The sequence below is a fragment of the Ictidomys tridecemlineatus genome, chromosome 3 (genome assembly GCF_052094955.1).
Source record: "Ictidomys tridecemlineatus isolate mIctTri1 chromosome 3, mIctTri1.hap1, whole genome shotgun sequence".
NCBI lineage: Eukaryota > Metazoa > Chordata > Mammalia > Rodentia > Sciuridae > Ictidomys > Ictidomys tridecemlineatus.
This window is the reverse complement of record NC_135479.1, coordinates 140,995,355-141,012,830: the sequence shown is the minus strand read 5'-3', so window position 1 is coordinate 141,012,830 and position 17,476 is coordinate 140,995,355. Positions and strand designations below refer to the sequence as shown.

At 38.4% G+C, this 17,476-nt stretch overlaps 1 protein-coding gene across 2 annotated transcripts in view; it reads left to right on the top strand.

Annotated features, from left to right (window-relative positions):
- The window catches only part of Pcyt1a (phosphate cytidylyltransferase 1A, choline), a 54,051-nt gene extending 36,816 nt beyond the window's left edge, over nt 1-17,235 (top strand). For both annotated transcript variants that reach the window (XM_005340281.5, XM_078043984.1), the window contains exons 4-9: nt 6,583-6,699; nt 7,234-7,385; nt 9,399-9,477; nt 10,132-10,274; nt 12,004-12,192; nt 13,051-17,235. In XM_005340281.5, the coding sequence (XP_005340338.1) occupies nt 6,583-6,699; nt 7,234-7,385; nt 9,399-9,477; nt 10,132-10,274; nt 12,004-12,192; nt 13,051-13,257 (887 nt within the window). In that variant the 3' untranslated portion in view covers nt 13,258-17,235. The remainder of the gene's footprint in view (nt 1-6,582; nt 6,700-7,233; nt 7,386-9,398; nt 9,478-10,131; nt 10,275-12,003; nt 12,193-13,050) is intronic.
- Nucleotides 17,236-17,476: the final 241 nt, after the last annotated feature.

Below are 17,476 nucleotides of genomic sequence, written 5' to 3'. Positions count from 1 at the left end.
AGGGTCCATGGTGAAAGTCTGGCTTGAAAAGAACAGGTTGTAAAATTATCTGGGAAGTGGGTGCTGTGTGTGAGAAACAAGAAGACATGAGTACTGGAATGAGATTTATACAAAAGCAATGAGTATGATGAATGATGATGATAGAAACCAGTAGTTTTTCCACCAGCAGGTGCAAGAGCCTAAGAAGTTGTTCCCATGACAAGACTGGTGAGGACATAGGCTCTATTTGGGAATGTAAATTTAGGAATGTAAATCACACCACTTAGTCTTTCTTTCTTTCTTTTTTTTGGAACTGAGTATTGAACTTGGGGGCACTGGACCACTGAGCCACATCCCCAGCCATATTTTGTATTTTATTTAGAGATAGGGTCCCACTAAGTTGCTTAGCGCCTCACTTTTGCTGAGATTGGCTTTGAACTTGTGATCCTCCTGCCTCAGACTCCGGAGCTGCTGGGATTATAGGTGTGGGCCACGTACCTGGCAACTTAGTTTTTATAATATCACAGATGCCACCACAAGATATAATTAAGATATCTAATGTCATCTTTTGAAAAATACCTTTTTGTTTGCATAACCTTTGTGTTCAGTAGAAATCCCTTTATTTCCGTCACTTAGGGCTAGATAATCATACTAGCAAACACAGATTAAGTCTGGGAAGATTGGTAGGTTTTAAATTAACTAAAAAAAGCTTCTGACTCTGATAGTCTCTTTAGATAATTATCAAGCACTCCTAAGAATTTTTCTTTTATAGCCTCCAGCTTTACTTACTTTTGATGGATCTGACACAAGTGTATATCTTAAGTTACTTTAAAAGAACTATTGTCTTGGAACTGGGGTTGTGGCTCAGCCAAAGAGCACTTGCCTAGCACATGTGAGGCCCTGGGTTTGATCCTCAGCACCACATAAAGATAAATAACATAAAGATATTGTGTCCAACTACAACTAAAAAAAAAAAAAAAAAAGAACTATTGTCTTTCCTTTTAAATGTCCAAGTATGACTGAACTTTGGTTATAACTCTCTTGTCAGGTATTTAAGACCAAGCTGGTCAAATTGACGTTGCTCCTATATATTAAGAGTCATCTGAGTTTCCTTTGGGGTTCACTCTTGGGAACTTGGGAAAAGCCTCTTACCTTCTCTAGTACCATCTGCCAAGATAGTTCAAGGTCTTGCTGACCATGTAGTGGTTTCCCTTGGAAACATCAGGAATGTTTTCTTCTCCAGTGACCCTCCTTTTTGCAGCATATGCACTAGTTGGCTTTCTCTTCTATGGGGTCCCCTTGACCCCATCCATCGGGAAGTCATATGGCCCAGAGTTGCAAAGCCCCATGGAGAAGTCCTTCATTCCCTGGGTTCAAGCTGACCTCAGAAGGCAAGAGCCAAATATTGGCTATTTTCTTTTTTGGTCCTTTTACTTCCTTAACTTTAGTCTCCAAGTTTTGGTTTTAAACATCTAGCAAACCAGTTTTACCAGTCTTAAAGTAGGAGTACTGGGTTTTAACTAAATTCTATAACTTTACAGTTATTTATCCCTTCCATTAAATTGGGGTCAGTTAGCCTTATATCCTGTCTGTTCTATGGGTGATGGCCTGTTATCTCAAATTAACTTGGGCTGTTATATTAGAAGTTGTATGTCTGCAAAGCACAGATAGTAGTTATAAAGTTTACAAGGAAAATACAAAATGAAATTAACAAGAGTAAAAAAATATTTAGTTTGTATAATATTATGAACCAAGAAACATCGTTTTTATAATCCCAAACCTTTACTTCAAACTTTAGTTTGAAGAGCACCAGCTTTGTAAAATGCTCTTCTAAGCCTTATATTTTAAAGATTTGTATACTTGGAAGATATGACTACATTAGTATACAAAGGGACCAGTAACAGTGTCACAATTATACTGATGTTCTTACGTTAACCGAGTTTAACTTTTAAAGATCAATTTAGAATCTGTAGTGTAATACTCTAAAATTAAAGTTGTTTAACCAGAGTTTTACAAATCCCAATTCCTTTAAGATAGTTTCACTAAATAATAAAACTTAACAGACAAAAGAAATTATTTTGTTGGATTAGAACAGATTAATGTTTTAACAAATCCTTGTTACTTTAACACATAGAGGTTAAACTTTGGTTTATATCAGTACATTAATATTTTACCTTAGGAAAAACTCAAATTAACTTTTAATTGATTGTGCTAATTATAGCCAACTTAGTCATACATAAACTCTTTGAGACTTACCCTCCACAAACCTTGTTCAACTTAGACATTCTACAACTTTTTACTTTACCATACAAAGACTTTCTCATTCAGAAACATTTCTTTTTTTCTTCTACTTTCCATACTAAAATATATTTCCATACCTAGAACTGTCTTATCTCTCTCTCCTAGTTGTTGACCCCTTATTAAATTTACATTCTGAAACAATCCTCATGAAATTTCTGAATTTAGATAAATGACTCCATTTTAATAAGTTGAAATACATTTGCTTTTTTTTACAGTACTTCAATTAAAATACAACTGAAACCTCTTGTACTTTGTATATAAAATTACACCTGTTAGAATCTTAACTCTTAGTAATCTTGTTTTTAGTGAAAACAAAGAAATCCTTAAGCCTTTTCCCATTTGCCAATTTATGAAAACACATTTGACATTTAAATATTACTTTTGGAATTAAAGAAGTTAAGAGTACTTGATGGTATATTTAGCAGTTGATGTTTTAGCATTTTAACTTTGTAAATTGATCAGATATCTCATCTCTCAAATACATTTATGAAGATTAATCCCATTTATGCTAAATATAATTTACTTATTTTTAACTGTAGAAACCAAGATATCAGACAAGTGTAGTTAACAGTATTGACCATCTCTTCCCTGTTGAAGAAAATTCACAGAAGCAATGTATATTACATTCTAGATATTTATAGAAACGACACTCTGTTAATTGTCTTAATCACCTAGAAAAACTTGTAAGTTAGTCATTTTAAAGACATCTTTACTCTGTTTACCTAATTTAAATTGAACTTCCTTTTTTTAAGTCCTATGAACTAAAAGATATTTAGATCCATTTCTCATGTAAATTTTAATTTATGAGTACTCACATATCTATATGTCAGTTTTGATACCATGTACATGTATATAGACACAAGCACATATGTAGACACAACAATACAATACAGAGGTGTGCACACATACATAACACAGGCAGGAAACAAAGATCTTGTAGCTTTTTGCAGGTAGATTTTCAGATAGGAGACAATGCTACAAATGTTTATTAAAGCCTCTATTAGATTTAACCTGTTAGAAATTAAAATAGAGCCTATTAAACTTTTACATTATGATATAACTTTAGGGAAGGCCAGGGCTGGGGTTGTAGCTCAGTGGTAGAGTGCTTAAAAAATTATATATTCTAAAGGTAAAGAAGACTTATATATGAGATCATTCCATGTGCTGTAGTATTTAGGGAGGAACTTGGTACAGGATGGTAGAGTGCAAGAACAGATACAGTGACTTCAATTTAAAAGTGACATCTTTTTGGTCTCTAAACTAGTTTTGGATAGTTGCCTCTGTAGCTTTCAGATGCAATTCTTGGAGAGAGAGACATCTGACAGAAAGCCAAAAAGCTTAAAAGGCAAAACCTAATATATAGGGAGGGCACTTTAACCATTTTTTTTTTCTGTTTTGTAAAATCAATCCTTTAAGTTGTAGTGCTAGAGTTTATGTTTCTTTGGACATTCCCCCAGTTGGTAATCAGGCCAGGTTTGGATGCAGAAAATTATTCGACATCTCCTTTTTCTATCTATGATTAGATCATCTCCCAGGCCTGACAGCAGAAGAAAATGAGGCACTTTTTCTTGAGCGTCTGTGGATCAAACTTATCCCAGTGTTTAGTGTGCAGGCTAGTGGTGAACCTGGCATAACTGTTGAGAATGAAGCTCCCATCTGAGTGGCAGAAAACAGAACTCATGTCCTATGCCACAGAAAGCTGTCCGTCCGTTTTATTAGGGACATCTCTCTAAATGAGCTTCTGAAGGTCAGAAAAACCCACTCTCACTACCTGGTTCTGCTGGATTTATTGCTTTCTCACCAGCAAGAATAAACAAGGGTCTCTGCTTGGTGTATGTCAAAGACCTTGGGGGGTTCAGACTTAGCAGCCATGACTGATTCCCTCCTGCCACTGTTAAACTTCCAAATGTGATGACCCATGAGGAAAAAATTAAAAACAAAAAAACAAACAAAAAAAACCCTGACCTACAGTGGGGTATGTTCCTCTGCTTTGTGGGCTAGAAGAACATTCAAAGGTTAAGGAAGATATCTAATGGTTGTTAGATGCTTAACATCTTTTCCCCTGAGGAATCTAAGCCAAGGGTAAATTGAAAAGGGTGTGGATTTGAATCTCGTTTTTTGCAGCCAAAGAAGCTAGGGAGGCACACAGGAGCACAGAAATAACAATTGGGAGAATCCCTACAGGTTTATAAAGGCTTATATGCGAACAAAGGGAACCCAGGCTATACCTTACAAACCACTCCACGTAAAATGGCTCTTCTATCAATGGCTGGGTCTGATCAGTAAGGGGAGGGGAGTGATCTAGAGGAAGGAGCCCAGGAGAGTACATGTGTTACTGGGGTGTTTGCTCAGTACCACGATTGACCAGTCACAGTAGGATACCCCTTGGGCTGTAAGAAGAGGAGGCTGGAGGAGAAACTTTGAGATTCACTGGGGAGTAGCCTTGTCCAGAATCTCATAGTTGTTTCACCCCTTTGTTCATCTGTGCATAACCAAAGGCAAAACATATTTTGGATGGCTGTCTACTGATGCCAGACACTCCCCATGTCTGGATAGGACAGCGAGAATGGCTTTGGAAGAACCCAATATGCCTGACCTGCAGGACAAGTAATTAGGAGTCACCAAAGCCACAGCTTGCATTTAACTAGCTGACAGGTGCCCAGTATCGTCCTCCAAAAAGAAAGAAAGAAAGACAGAAAAGGCTCTCTTCAGATGTGAGGTACAGAGGAGCTTACCTCAGTGATGATCCCACCCCCATCTAATACCAGTCTTGGAAATCAGGATTGGGTCCTGTCCTTGTTTCCCCCATTATTGGGGGATTAAACATCTGAGAAATGCCAATGCAAGCATAGAAAGCAAGTTTTGTTTAAGAGACAGAACAGAGATAGACTTCTTTAGAAGTCTAAATCTTTCCACCCTTGTGTTCTTTTTTTTTTTTTTTTTTTTGGTACCAGGGATTGAACTCAGGGGTACTCGACCACTGAGCCACATTCCAGCCTTATTTTGTATTTTATTTAGAGACAGGATCTCACTGAGTTGCTTAGTGCCTTGCTTTTGCTGAGGCTGGCTTTGAACTCATGATCCTCCTTGTAAGGTCAGGCAATCACAGCGGCCAAAAGGAGGCAGATTTAAAAAGGCCTGTGATTGAGGCTTTTTTGAGATTTCGCTCCCAGGAGGAACTATCTTATACTGACAGAGCAGGTAAGAAGAGGGTCTGAGAAGAGGCATGCTTGGGGCTGGACCGGACTGGAATTTTTATGGGCTTAGGGCAGAAGAGGAGGGCTTAGTACAGGAAAAGGGGCTTTAAGAGTCCCTTGTCCTACTGGGGTGGGTCAGGGGAGCAGGCTAAGATCCAGGATTGGCCAGGAGACCCTGGTGATTGACAAAGAGGTTCCATCAGCGCCTGATTGGTGGTTCTTTTGTGGGCACTGGCTGCTTGGTGCTTTGTTCCTAAGTCACCAGCATCGACCTGACACTCCTGCCTCAGCCTCCCAAGACTCTGGGATTATAGGCAGGTGCCACTGTGCCCGGCCCTTGTGTTCTTTTTACCCTAGAATAATGTTACTCTTTGCAGAGTATTAGTTATAAACAATATAAGGCCTTTAGAAAGTGACTTTTAGGTGGAACAAACTGTTGCAATTTAGACTATGAAGTTTGGTAGTCTTTATTTGACCGCTTGTTACTCTTCTAAAATCTTTTTCTGTCTGTTCTGTTTTATGTTAAATAATCAAGTAGCTGATTCAAAAAAGACAATAAATGGAAACCCAGGTTTTTTTCTGCCTAAAGAAGGACATCTGGTTAATTTTTCCAGTAGTACTGCATTCATCTAATTTGTAATGGGGGGAAATTTGAGAATGACAGGTGTTACTCTTACTAACATGCTGGAAACAACGGTTACAAATCAAAGATTGTAAGGTTTACCTGTTCAACAGCTACTTGGTAAAGAATGGCTAACTCTTGCTAGTTATCTTCAGACTAATTCAATACCTTCTGAACCACATGACTAGTATAACATCCTGGGTTTATCAAAGACTTAAGGTTAGGACTTAGGGAACTGAGATGCCAGAAGACTGGGGAAACACTTGAAGTGGGCAAGAGGAGCATCTGAGTTGGTTTAAGAAAGGATTCATTGATGTTGTTTCTCATAGCTCCAATTTACCCACCAAATCAGGGTGAATACTCAGAGAACACTTAAAAGAGAGGGTTATGCAGAGAGGAATGGTCACAGAATACCAATTTCATTCATCAAATAGGAGATATTGAGTAAATATATTTTTTGATGATTCTTTTATTTGGATTCAGGTGAGCGGCCTGTGAGAGTCTATGCAGATGGAATATTCGACTTATTTCACTCTGGTCATGCCCGGGCTCTGATGCAAGCAAAGAACCTTTTCCCTAATACATACCTCATTGTGGGAGGTAAGAAAACACTTGATGATCACTTTAGATGCTGTTCAGAAAATCATAGTAATCTTATTTGCTTTTTTTCCATGTACATTAGACCTTTTTTCAGTTTTTAAATAAAGAATATAATACAGTCTCTCTAAAACATGAAGTCTGTGAGACTCTCATCAACTTGAGATGTCCAGTATTTATCTCACTGTTTTTAGTTGAGTTTCTGTAGTCATGGGAGCAATACTGACCTCAGTTGCCTACTTAAGAACAGCATTTGCTCTAGATTTCAGCTTATCATTTCTTTTAATCAATGAAGTACAATGGTGGGCCAGTCTGGTCTTATACAAATAAAACAGGGAGACATATTTAAGAACTTGATTGATGCAGAAATACACAGGCTGTACCCTCTTCTCCAAAGCATGAGCATGATATTAGGAAAAGCACTGCTACCCAGATGGTTGCAGTGCTAGGAAGTGGGAAAAGGTGGGAGAGGTTGGTGGCTTAGGAGGGTTAAGCAAAGGGAATCTTGGCTTACAACTTTATGATGCTATGACCCAGTCTGCAGTGATGAGCTAACACACAACTTTAAAGGCTTCACGGTGATGAATGAGAATGAGCGCTATGATGCAGTGCAGCACTGTCGCTATGTGGATGAGGTAGTAAGGAATGCCCCTTGGACCCTGACACCTGAGTTCCTGGCAGAACACCGGGTAAGAAATGGGGCACATTTCCATTCCTTGTTCCAGAATGCCTTCCACTTTCAAGGCACTTGAGCTAGTTTTCCACTAGCCCTATTTTACTTGCACCTTCTGTGTAAGTTTTACATTGTTAGTAATATTACTAACAATAGTATTCATCCCTGACATTTATATGGGGCTTGATGATTTATAAGCACTTTTATAATCATTATATTCCATTTTGTTCCCCACAACAGTCTTGTAGGGTGGTTTTTATTTCCCCTTTATATATAAGAAACAAGGTCCTGGGTTGGGGTTGTGGCTCAGAGGTAGAACATTTGCCTACCATGCGTGAGGCATTGGGTTCAATCCTCAGCACCACATAAAATAAAAAATAAAGTTATTGTGTACACCTGTAACTAAAAAATAATAAAAATACAAAAAGAAAAAAAAAAAAAAGAAAGAAACAAGGTCCTGAGAACCAAATAAACCTGCTCAAGGTTACACCATTAGTAGGGCTGTAATTGTACTCTTCAGTTATGTGATGTCCTCATCTACCACCACTGTGGGTGTATCTGCCCTTATAGCATACCAAACTCTTCAAAATACCTATAGCCCCTGCTGAGCTTTCAAGAGGTTCACATTCCAGGAAATAAGACAGATTTATATAGACTTCTCTCAGGTTCACTTAAATTTAGTTTCAGGTCTTTGATTTTGAGCTAGAAATTGTGTGGGATCAAAAATCAGGGATGTTTCTCATTTTATCTCATGTAATGAGTTATAAAATCCCATACCTCCTTTTACATTATCCTGTATTAAAGCAACAGGTTTCCTACAAAAGGATGGCTGTAAAAGATTAGAAGGATTTATCAGGCTAGATTGGAGGCCCTCAACCTGGAGGAACCAGAAAATATATTGTCAGTTCTCTACAGGAGTATGCATAATGTAGCAGGTGAATTATTCAGTGAAACAGGAAAGAACAAAAGTAGCTAAAGTGCTCCTTAAGCAATACTTGGGTAGGTCTGGGGCAAGAGGTATTTATTAGAAATAGATGCGATTAAGACAGACCTTTTATAGTTCTCTAGTTTTCCTGTATTAAAACCTAATAGCCAGTGGCAACAAAGATGATGAGCAAGCCCAGGTGGAAGTATGGAGTTAGGGAAACTTCCAACTTCCATTTTCTCCTTTTTAGTGTATCTCAATCATGAGGGTTTTTTGCCCTCCATCCTTTACTTTGGTGCCTCTGGACTCCTTACAAGTTGTTCATGGGTAATTGAGATGTTAGCTGAGAGTCCTGATGAACATGCTTCAAACGGTAGTGGCTTCTGGGAGTTTAGTATAGCGGCATGGTAATTACATTATTCAGGCCTATTCAGGAAGGAATAAATAAGTGAAGTTTAGCACGGGTCTCTAAAGGATTATTGATCCCATTGTCATTAATTTTTTTCTACTCTTGCAAAGGGTATTGACAGTAGTAAAATGATAGATCCTGAGACCTAAAAGTTCTTTTATAGCTCTGGGTTTTGCATTTCTCAGTAGTACAAATATATTTATTTCAGTAAAAGGCTCTTGGTTGCTATTTTTATATTTCTTCATTTTTCATGAACTGAGAGAGAAGCCAGTTGACAAAGAAGTGACCTCTATTAGAAACCCTTATTTGACAATCCTTGTAGACTCAGGAGGATAGGAAAATTTCCTTTTTTCTAAAACTCTACCCATTAACTAGCTCACCAAAAAATCCTCCTCCCCACTGATCACAGGATGGTGATTGGTGTACAGAGAGAGGTGACACTTCTAGTAGAACATGGAAAGCAGCTAGAAAAGAAACTAGCTAATTTTTTATTTATAATCCATAAATAGTTAGGTTGTGTAGCTTGTGAATGGATTGTAGAATTTATCAGCAAAAAAAAAAAAAAAAAAGATAATAAAAAGCCCATCTGAGGCCTGGCCTCTGCTTATTGTCCTTTTTCTAAGCCTAGGAATATTTACAGGGTATCTCTGAATAGTAGCTACTCTGGATTTTAAATGATGGTTCCTTATTTTCAGATTGATTTTGTAGCCCATGATGATATCCCTTATTCTTCTGCTGGGAGTGATGATGTTTATAAGCACATTAAAGAAGCAGGTGAGTAAGCTGATGTACATCCTCACTTTATGGGTTCTTGAGCAGATTCAGCCTTCAGAGATTCAGCCACATCACTACTTTTCAGAGGAAAGTTTGCACACTAAGAAATTCAACATCCTAGTCAGGCGTGGTAGTGCATGCCTATAATCCCAGCATTGGGAGGATGAGGCGGGAGGATTTTGAGTTCAAAGCCAGCCTTAGCAGTTTAGCAAGGCCCTAAGCAACTCAGTGAGACCCTGTCTTTAAGTGAAGTACAAAAAAGGGCTGGGGATATGGCTCCTGGGTTCAATCCCTGGTACCAAAAAACAAAAGAAATTCAACATCCTCTTTCAAGTCACACTTTGGATAAAAGATAAAGGTGAACATAGCACTGACATTCATCAATTCTTGCTCTAAATTTCTGAATTTTAATCTCAAGTTCAAGTAGTCCCATAATTTTCTTAATTTTAGGGCCATGTAACTCCTCCTTTTCTTATGCTTGGCTCTTGATTCAGTCCCTCATCTATATGCCAATATCTCTAGATTTCACTTAGTAATAATGGAGTCTGCTTTTTTTGAGGAAAGGACAGAAGTGTTGCTTCCAATTTCCATCTAGTCCTCTTTCTGAGTATACTGGAACTTCATAGTGTTTGTCTGTATGTGTTCTTGAGTTAGGCATGTTTGCTCCAACACAGAGGACAGAAGGTATCTCCACATCAGACATCATCACCCGAATTGTCCGAGACTATGATGTGTATGCTCGACGGAACCTACAGAGGGGCTATACAGCAAAGGAGCTCAACGTCAGCTTTATCAATGTGAGTTTCAACCTCATTTCAGAGTTCCTTGGCTCTATAGGACACATGTGTTGTCATCTAAGCTGAACTTGCTTTTCAGTCTTCTGTAATTGTCACAGTCCAAAGCTAATGAATGCCATTTTACAGAAAACATCATGCTAACCTTTTCACAAACTAAGAAAGAAGCAGCTTCTGCCTTAATGGCTCAATTTCAACATACTGATGTAAGGACATACAGCAAATTAAATAAAAATATGTAACACATAGTACACTCTTTATAATAATACATTTAAAATAGTTGCTCTTCACCTTTTTATTTTTTGATTGGATATTCTTTTGAAAATCTAATGAAAACTATAGATCTTCTCCCTGTGTAGATAGTGACATACAACATTCTGCATGTAATTTTCCCACATGGACCCAAGTTTTGTTTTGTTTTTGTACCAGGGATTGAACTTCAGGGGCTCTCTACTGCTGTATCACATCCCCAGCCCTATTTTGAATTTTATTTAGAGACAGGATCTCACTGAGTTGTTTAGTGCCTCACTATTGCTGAGGCTGGATTTGAACTCAAGATCCTCCTGCTTTAGCTTCCCAAACTGTTGTGCCACCATGTGCCACCATGCCCAACTCTTAAATTTTAACTTATGAAAGCTTAAGTTTATCTTTTTTGCCCTTCAGAAACACCATGTATTTTGTATATAAATTTTGTCTCAATTAAGTTGATTTAAAAAGAAGAAAGCTACTAACTATATTTTCTGTATTATCAATTGACCATGCTTCCTCACCTGCTCCCAGCTCTGTGAATTATGCTATAAGAGGTGAAATGGTTTCAACTGAACATAATTTATCTGCACAACTGGACCCTAGCTACTTATTAATTAATCTGTTATAGAATCTTTATTTTCTCACAACTCAAAGTGTTTAAAAATCCTATGGGGCAATGGATGTAGCTCATTGGTAGAGCACTTGCCTAGCATATGTGAGGCTCTGGGTTCCATTGCCAATACCACAAAACAAAACAAACAAAACACCCATTAACAACCCTAAACATACTATCTTTCTTCTCCTCTTTCTTTTCTTCTTGTTTTTCTTCTTATTAAACCAGGGCCTGTGTACCTAAGCACATGCTCTACCACTGAGCTATATCTCATCACTTCTCCTTCTTTTTTATGATCTATAAATTAGGAGGATACAATTTTATTTGACTCAATATTCCTCCCCTTCTACCAAAGGATTTATACCACTTTCCCTTGTCTTTAGGAAAGTTGGTAGGACAAAGAATATCAGCTTCATTTTGCAAATGAGCAAATGGACCTCTAAATACTAAAAGATGAAACACACAACTCATCTAAAATCACAGAATAAGCCAGTGATGGAAAAATAATACATTAGTACTAGTACTAGTACTTCCACTTCCAATCTATTATAATTGGCTTATTCTTGGCAATTTTGTGCAATGATCGTTTTGCAGCCTGTATAAGTTTTGGTTATATCTTTTTTTAAAAAAAAAAAAAAACCTGACTTCTTTTGGCTACATGCCTGTTTGTTACTGGGCCTTTCATGTAAGTTTAGTTTAGTTCTTTGTTTAGTCCTGGAAACTTAGGAGTATATCTTTTCTGTTATTGTGCTAAAGAAGTATAGGGTAAATTCTAAAGATTGAAAAGCATATAGGAGCCATTTTTTTTTTCTTCTGGTAGGGAAGGTCAGGATGAGTATTATTCCTCAAAATAGTTATTTCTTTGCCTAGGAGAAGAAATACCACTTGCAGGAGCGTGTTGACAAAGTAAAGAAGAAAGTGAAAGATGTGGAGGAAAAGTCAAAAGAATTTGTTCAGAAGGTGGAGGAAAAAAGCATTGACCTTATCCAGAAATGGGAGGAGAAGTCCCGAGAATTCATTGGAAGTTTCCTGGAAATGTTTGGTCCGGAAGGAGCACTGGTATGGTTCTTTCCCACTGGACGATTTGGGGAAATTCAGGGAATTTCAATGTGGAAAGATTCCTTGAACAGAAAGGGACCTCAACATTAAGAACATATCTAATCTGTTTCCCTTTATCTGGGTTTCAACTATTCCACAAATAGTTCTTCAAAATCTTTACAGAAAGAAGTTACACATTTTCCTAAATAATTTTATCAGCCTTCAATCTTGAAATCTGGTGACAAGACAAGCAAGTCTCCTTGCCCAGCTTACTTCTACATTATAGTTTTAAGTGTAAGGAAAGGAAAGAATAAAGAACAGTAAAAAGAAAGCTGCCTTCACTATAAAAAATGCTATGGGATCCTGGGTGAAGTGGGCCTTCTGTCTCTGAGGAACAGCAGAATCTTTTCAAACAAAGCAAAAGATTCAGCAAGTGTTGCTAGGTTAGACATCAGGAAAGATCTGACTATGTGGGTATTTGGGAAGGAAATGGGATTTTCTAGAATAGGACTATAAACTAAGTAACCTTTGAAGAACCTTTTGACATAGAAGGCAAGGATTTGGTGACATTGGAAAGCTCATGGAAACTTTTAAATTAATAGACTAGCATAGGCCACTTTAGGGAAGAAGTTGCTTAGAATTGTATCTATGTCCCTCCTCTTGTTTGTTCAGTCATGTTTAACATTGCAGGGGCTAGGTGTTGCTCAGTGGTAGAGCACTTTACACTTAGCATGCATGAGGCCCAGGGTTCAATCCTCAGTACCCACCCACCCCCACAAATGCAGGAAGCACTCATGATAATTCAAAGTCTCAGATTTTCCAGTGGTGATTTAGTAGGATTCGTAAATATCTTCTAACTCTTCCTTTTGGTCTCCCCAGAAACATATGCTGAAAGAGGGAAAAGGTCGGATGCTACAGGCCATCAGCCCAAAGCAGAGTCCGAGCAGCAGCCCTACTCGTGAACGGTCCCCCTCCCCCTCCTTCAGATGGCCCTTCTCTGGCAAGACATCCCCGTCTTCCTCCCCAGCAAATCTCTCTAGGCACAAGGCTGCAGCCTATGATATCAGTGAGGATGAAGAAGACTAACTTTTCATTCCTCCTTTCCTCTCCCCTCTGTCCCATCACCTTCAGAAGCTCTCTCTTGAATTCCACATTGTGATCCCAACACTAAACCTAAGGACAGCTACAAAGGAAAGACATTTGGGGCAAGAGGAACTGGTAATGAGGGAACCAAAATAGCCCATTTCCTAAGAGACATCAATCACCCACACCAAGGAGGAGGTTGACTACATCTTAGAAGCCTGTTTTGCATCCATCTACTCTCCCCAAGGACTCTGTTTTACTGTTTATGTTCATGTGATCTTGACAGGGAAATTGTCATTTTTATTAATTTTTTTAAAAATTAGTCTTTCAAATATAGTAAGTAGAACTAATTTTTTGCCCCTGAGGAGTGGGCAGAAGAAGGTAGTGGTGTAATACCCAGAGGCCTTGTCTTCTTGATACACTGTAGTGTCTGCCTCCTATTCTGAAGCAAAGTGGCTTGCTAAATCCTTCAAGCAGTGAGCCATGCTGATGGTCAGTTTGGGGGTTAGGAGGAATATTGTAATTTTGGTTTCCTTACAAAAAAAGAGCAAAAATTGAGCTAGTCACAAAAATCCCCTAAAGGCACTGCTGGCACATATGTCAGCATGGCTAAGGGAAGAAGGAGATCTGAGCCTAACTTTTGTTACTCCCTGAGGAGTTTCTTGTTGGACCCAATGGGGTCCATGAAGACACTGATGGGGATGGAACCAGCCACGTTGTATCAACTACAGTTTTTCTGCTGTTCATCTTCTCAGAAAATCTGTTGCCAAGTAATTTGGGAGTTCTTGTCAGTTTCTTTCCTGCAACTTTCCTTTAAAGGCAGGAACTTTGAGGGTTACTGTGATTAGAGAGAGGAATGGGACAAAACTCAATTCTGTATATCAGTTTAAATTCATTTCCTGCTGGGAGTAAATTTCTGGCCTTGCTACTCCTTTTTCAATTTTCAATGCTGTTAGCTTTTTTTTTTTTTTTTTACAAAGGATGCTTTGTAAATGTCTGCAGTTTGAACTTGATTTGTAAATCCATGTTGTTTACTCCATGTCAAATACTTAGATTTGCACAGAACATAGAGGCAAAAGGAAACACCTTCTTTTCTAAAGCAACAGCTTAATCTTGATCTCTGCCCCTCTTAAGAATGTTCTTAACTAGAACCAATACTCCATGGAGTGTTTCTTTTTCTCTGAGGGCTGCAACTAGCAGGGACTTCTCTTCACCACTCCTCCAGAAAGCTGTCAGCATGGATTTGCTTTATAAGAGGGTGGTTGGTTCTCATCTTTCCCACCTGGGCCTGGTGGTTATTGCCCCATCTTTCCTGCTTGGATGCTCAGTGGAAATTCAGCACTTGAATTTCAAATAGAGAATGCTGATGTATAACACTTGCTGTAAAACATGATCAATTTTTTTTAATCCCCTAGCATCCTATCTCTCTCCTCAACTACCTGACCTAGCAGACCATCAATCATCAGTAATCCTAGCTGGATTAAGGGGAAGATATGTTTATGTCCAGACCTCACCCCTGTCACTCATAAAATACCCCTTGTGGGGGTGGAGTTTTAGTGTTTTCAACAAAGAAAACCACATTTTCTCTTTCTTGCCCTTCTGCTAGGACTGTGAGCATCTCATAGTCCCCTCTCTAAACCCTTTCTGGTGAAGACTGCTCTTCTGCCTGAGGGCCAGAGGCTAAGATCATTGCCTGCCTACACAGCAGGAACCTAGACATATAAATTCAGATCACCCAGACCTGTGGGACATGGCAGAGGAGAGGGACAAAGAGAGGCCAACTCTTGTCCTGATGGCCCATGGAAACTACATTTATAACTCTTTTCATGAAGTGCTATTTTTTATTATCAAATCTGATTCACACAAGCCTTGACCTAGAATCCTTTCTTTGAACAGTGAAGTTAATGTTTTCCCACATTTCGCAGCTTTGTATGATATCATATTTTAACTTCTGCTTTGGTCTTCCCTCTGGGAATTCCACCGTTTTTGCTCTGCCTTATTCTCCCTGGTATAGAAAGGTAGTGTGAAGGACTGTGAAGTCCCTGCTGACACCCACCTACTTGTTCTCTCAGTGTACATGTTCCCCAAGTATACAGGAATGGAAGGGGAGATAAATGTCCATGATGAGATTTTCCTTCCTGAAGTTCTCTCAGGAATATTGTCTAAACCCCAAAGCTTAAGTGATCCTTGCTCTCAGTGGACTACATTTGGCATAGAATAGGGCCTCTGGGCTGACATGTCTGTGCCACTGCTAAGCCAGCTTGTGCATATGTTAGAAGGCTCCTTTGCCCCTTTACTACCTTAGTCTCCAGACACTAGCATATTCCAATAATTGGACTGAAAACAAAAACTTTTAAGATGTGGCATGTTAGATACTTTGGGGTAACTGTAATCCTAGGTGCTGGAGAAGGATGCTGTTGGAATGGTTCACTGTTGTGCATTTGTTCCAGTTAAATGAGGTTATGCCTATGATCTGTAGTTCTTCAAATATGAATGCTTGAGTCTGTGGAGCTATTTCCCCAAATTCCACACAAGAAAGCAGTAAGCCCTGATGAACCAAATGTGGCAAAGATGAGACAGCCTCAAAAGATGATTGGCCTCAAAAGCTTGTCTACAAGATAAAAGGAGGCTGAAGACAAGCTGATGATGAAGGAGGAGCCATTTCAGCAGTTACATTGAGGGTCTTGAACAGAAAGTTTGCTATTTTCACATGCTAAGCTTAGAATAGAGGTGAAAACTAAAGGAACATAAATGGACATTTGTACTGCTGCAGCTGCTTCTGATAGCTAAAGCCAATGACCCTTACTCTGCCGAGGCTTGAATAAGAAGGTTGGGGATGTAAGAATTGAAAATCCTGAAGTAGTAGTAGTTAAAAAAAAAAAAGAGAGAGAGAGAGAGAAAAGAAAATATGAGGGAGATTGAGAAACTTTTTAAACTCTTTTTGATTGCTGATAATTTAGGCAGCATCTGAGTTACTTTACTTGTGGCCACACAGCTATTCAGGCACTCCCTAGGATGACCCTCTACAGTGGTTCCCCCAGGACTTTGTTTCTGGGTTATCTTCACTTGTTGGGTAAATTACTTTCTGGAGTTCATTGCCTTTTTAATCCTGTTTTACATCTCTTACCTAAAATCTTTCCAAATTTTTTGCTGCTTTTCTTTAATTCTCTAAAAGCCATACCCTCCAGATTTTTTGCTCGCATATACTTACCAAAATTTGAACCAGTGGGGTTGGGGTTGTGGCTCAGTGGTAGAGCACTTGTCTACCATGTGTAAGGCACTGGGTTAGATTCTCAGAACCACATATAAACAAATAAATAAAGGTCCATCAATAACTAATAAAAATATTTTTTAAAAAGTTGAGCCAATACAGATTTAAAACAAACAAACAAACAATAAAACCTCCCTTAACAGTGTTTTAAAAATGAATGGTATTTTTTTTAAGCTTACCAATATGAGTATTTTTAAAGGTTATATTTTTCACAGTCATAATAACTGTTCTGTTTTCTCTCATAGATTGTCAAGGGATAAAAAGTAGTCCCTAGCTTCTATTTTTCCAAATAAATAGAATGTGTTCTTGGGATTATACTCTTTGTTAATTTTCTTAAAAGATTTTTCTATCTGCCAAAGTTTTATGTTAGTATTCAGATTAGGGTAGAAAGAAAAGCTCCAGGTTTAACATTAAGATGACTCAGATTGTGTCCCTTTACATTTGAAGTGGGCCTTCTACCCTCTTTTGGGAGGCGCTGACAATTTTGAACACTGAGAATTGATTGGTTGGAAGTTTTGTGTTAAGAATCCTCAAAAAAAATCTTGGAAAGAACTATCAGTCTTGGCATGAATATCCACGCCATTACCATTGTGAGTCTGCAGAGAGGTTTTCCTCAGTCGGGGTTCAGTATATCATCTTCTTGTCTATTATTAACTTGTTCAGTTATTTTGGCTTTTGTCATATAGCCAAATAAAGACAATGTGGTTTTACATGAGTGTTCCATTTCCTGGGTTTTTGACCTGATATATTTGTGTGTGACGTTTTATGTATTTGGGGGTTTTACTTGTATTCTCATTTCTTTTGCTTTTGAGTCCTAATCTCTCTCCTTAAAATCAAGCTTCCTGACAATATTATCAGGTGATTACTTTTGCTAATTGGCACAAAAAACTGAAAGAAAACCTTCCAACCATTCACTGGAAGCCTGGCTTCTTTGAGATGTTGGGTTATATT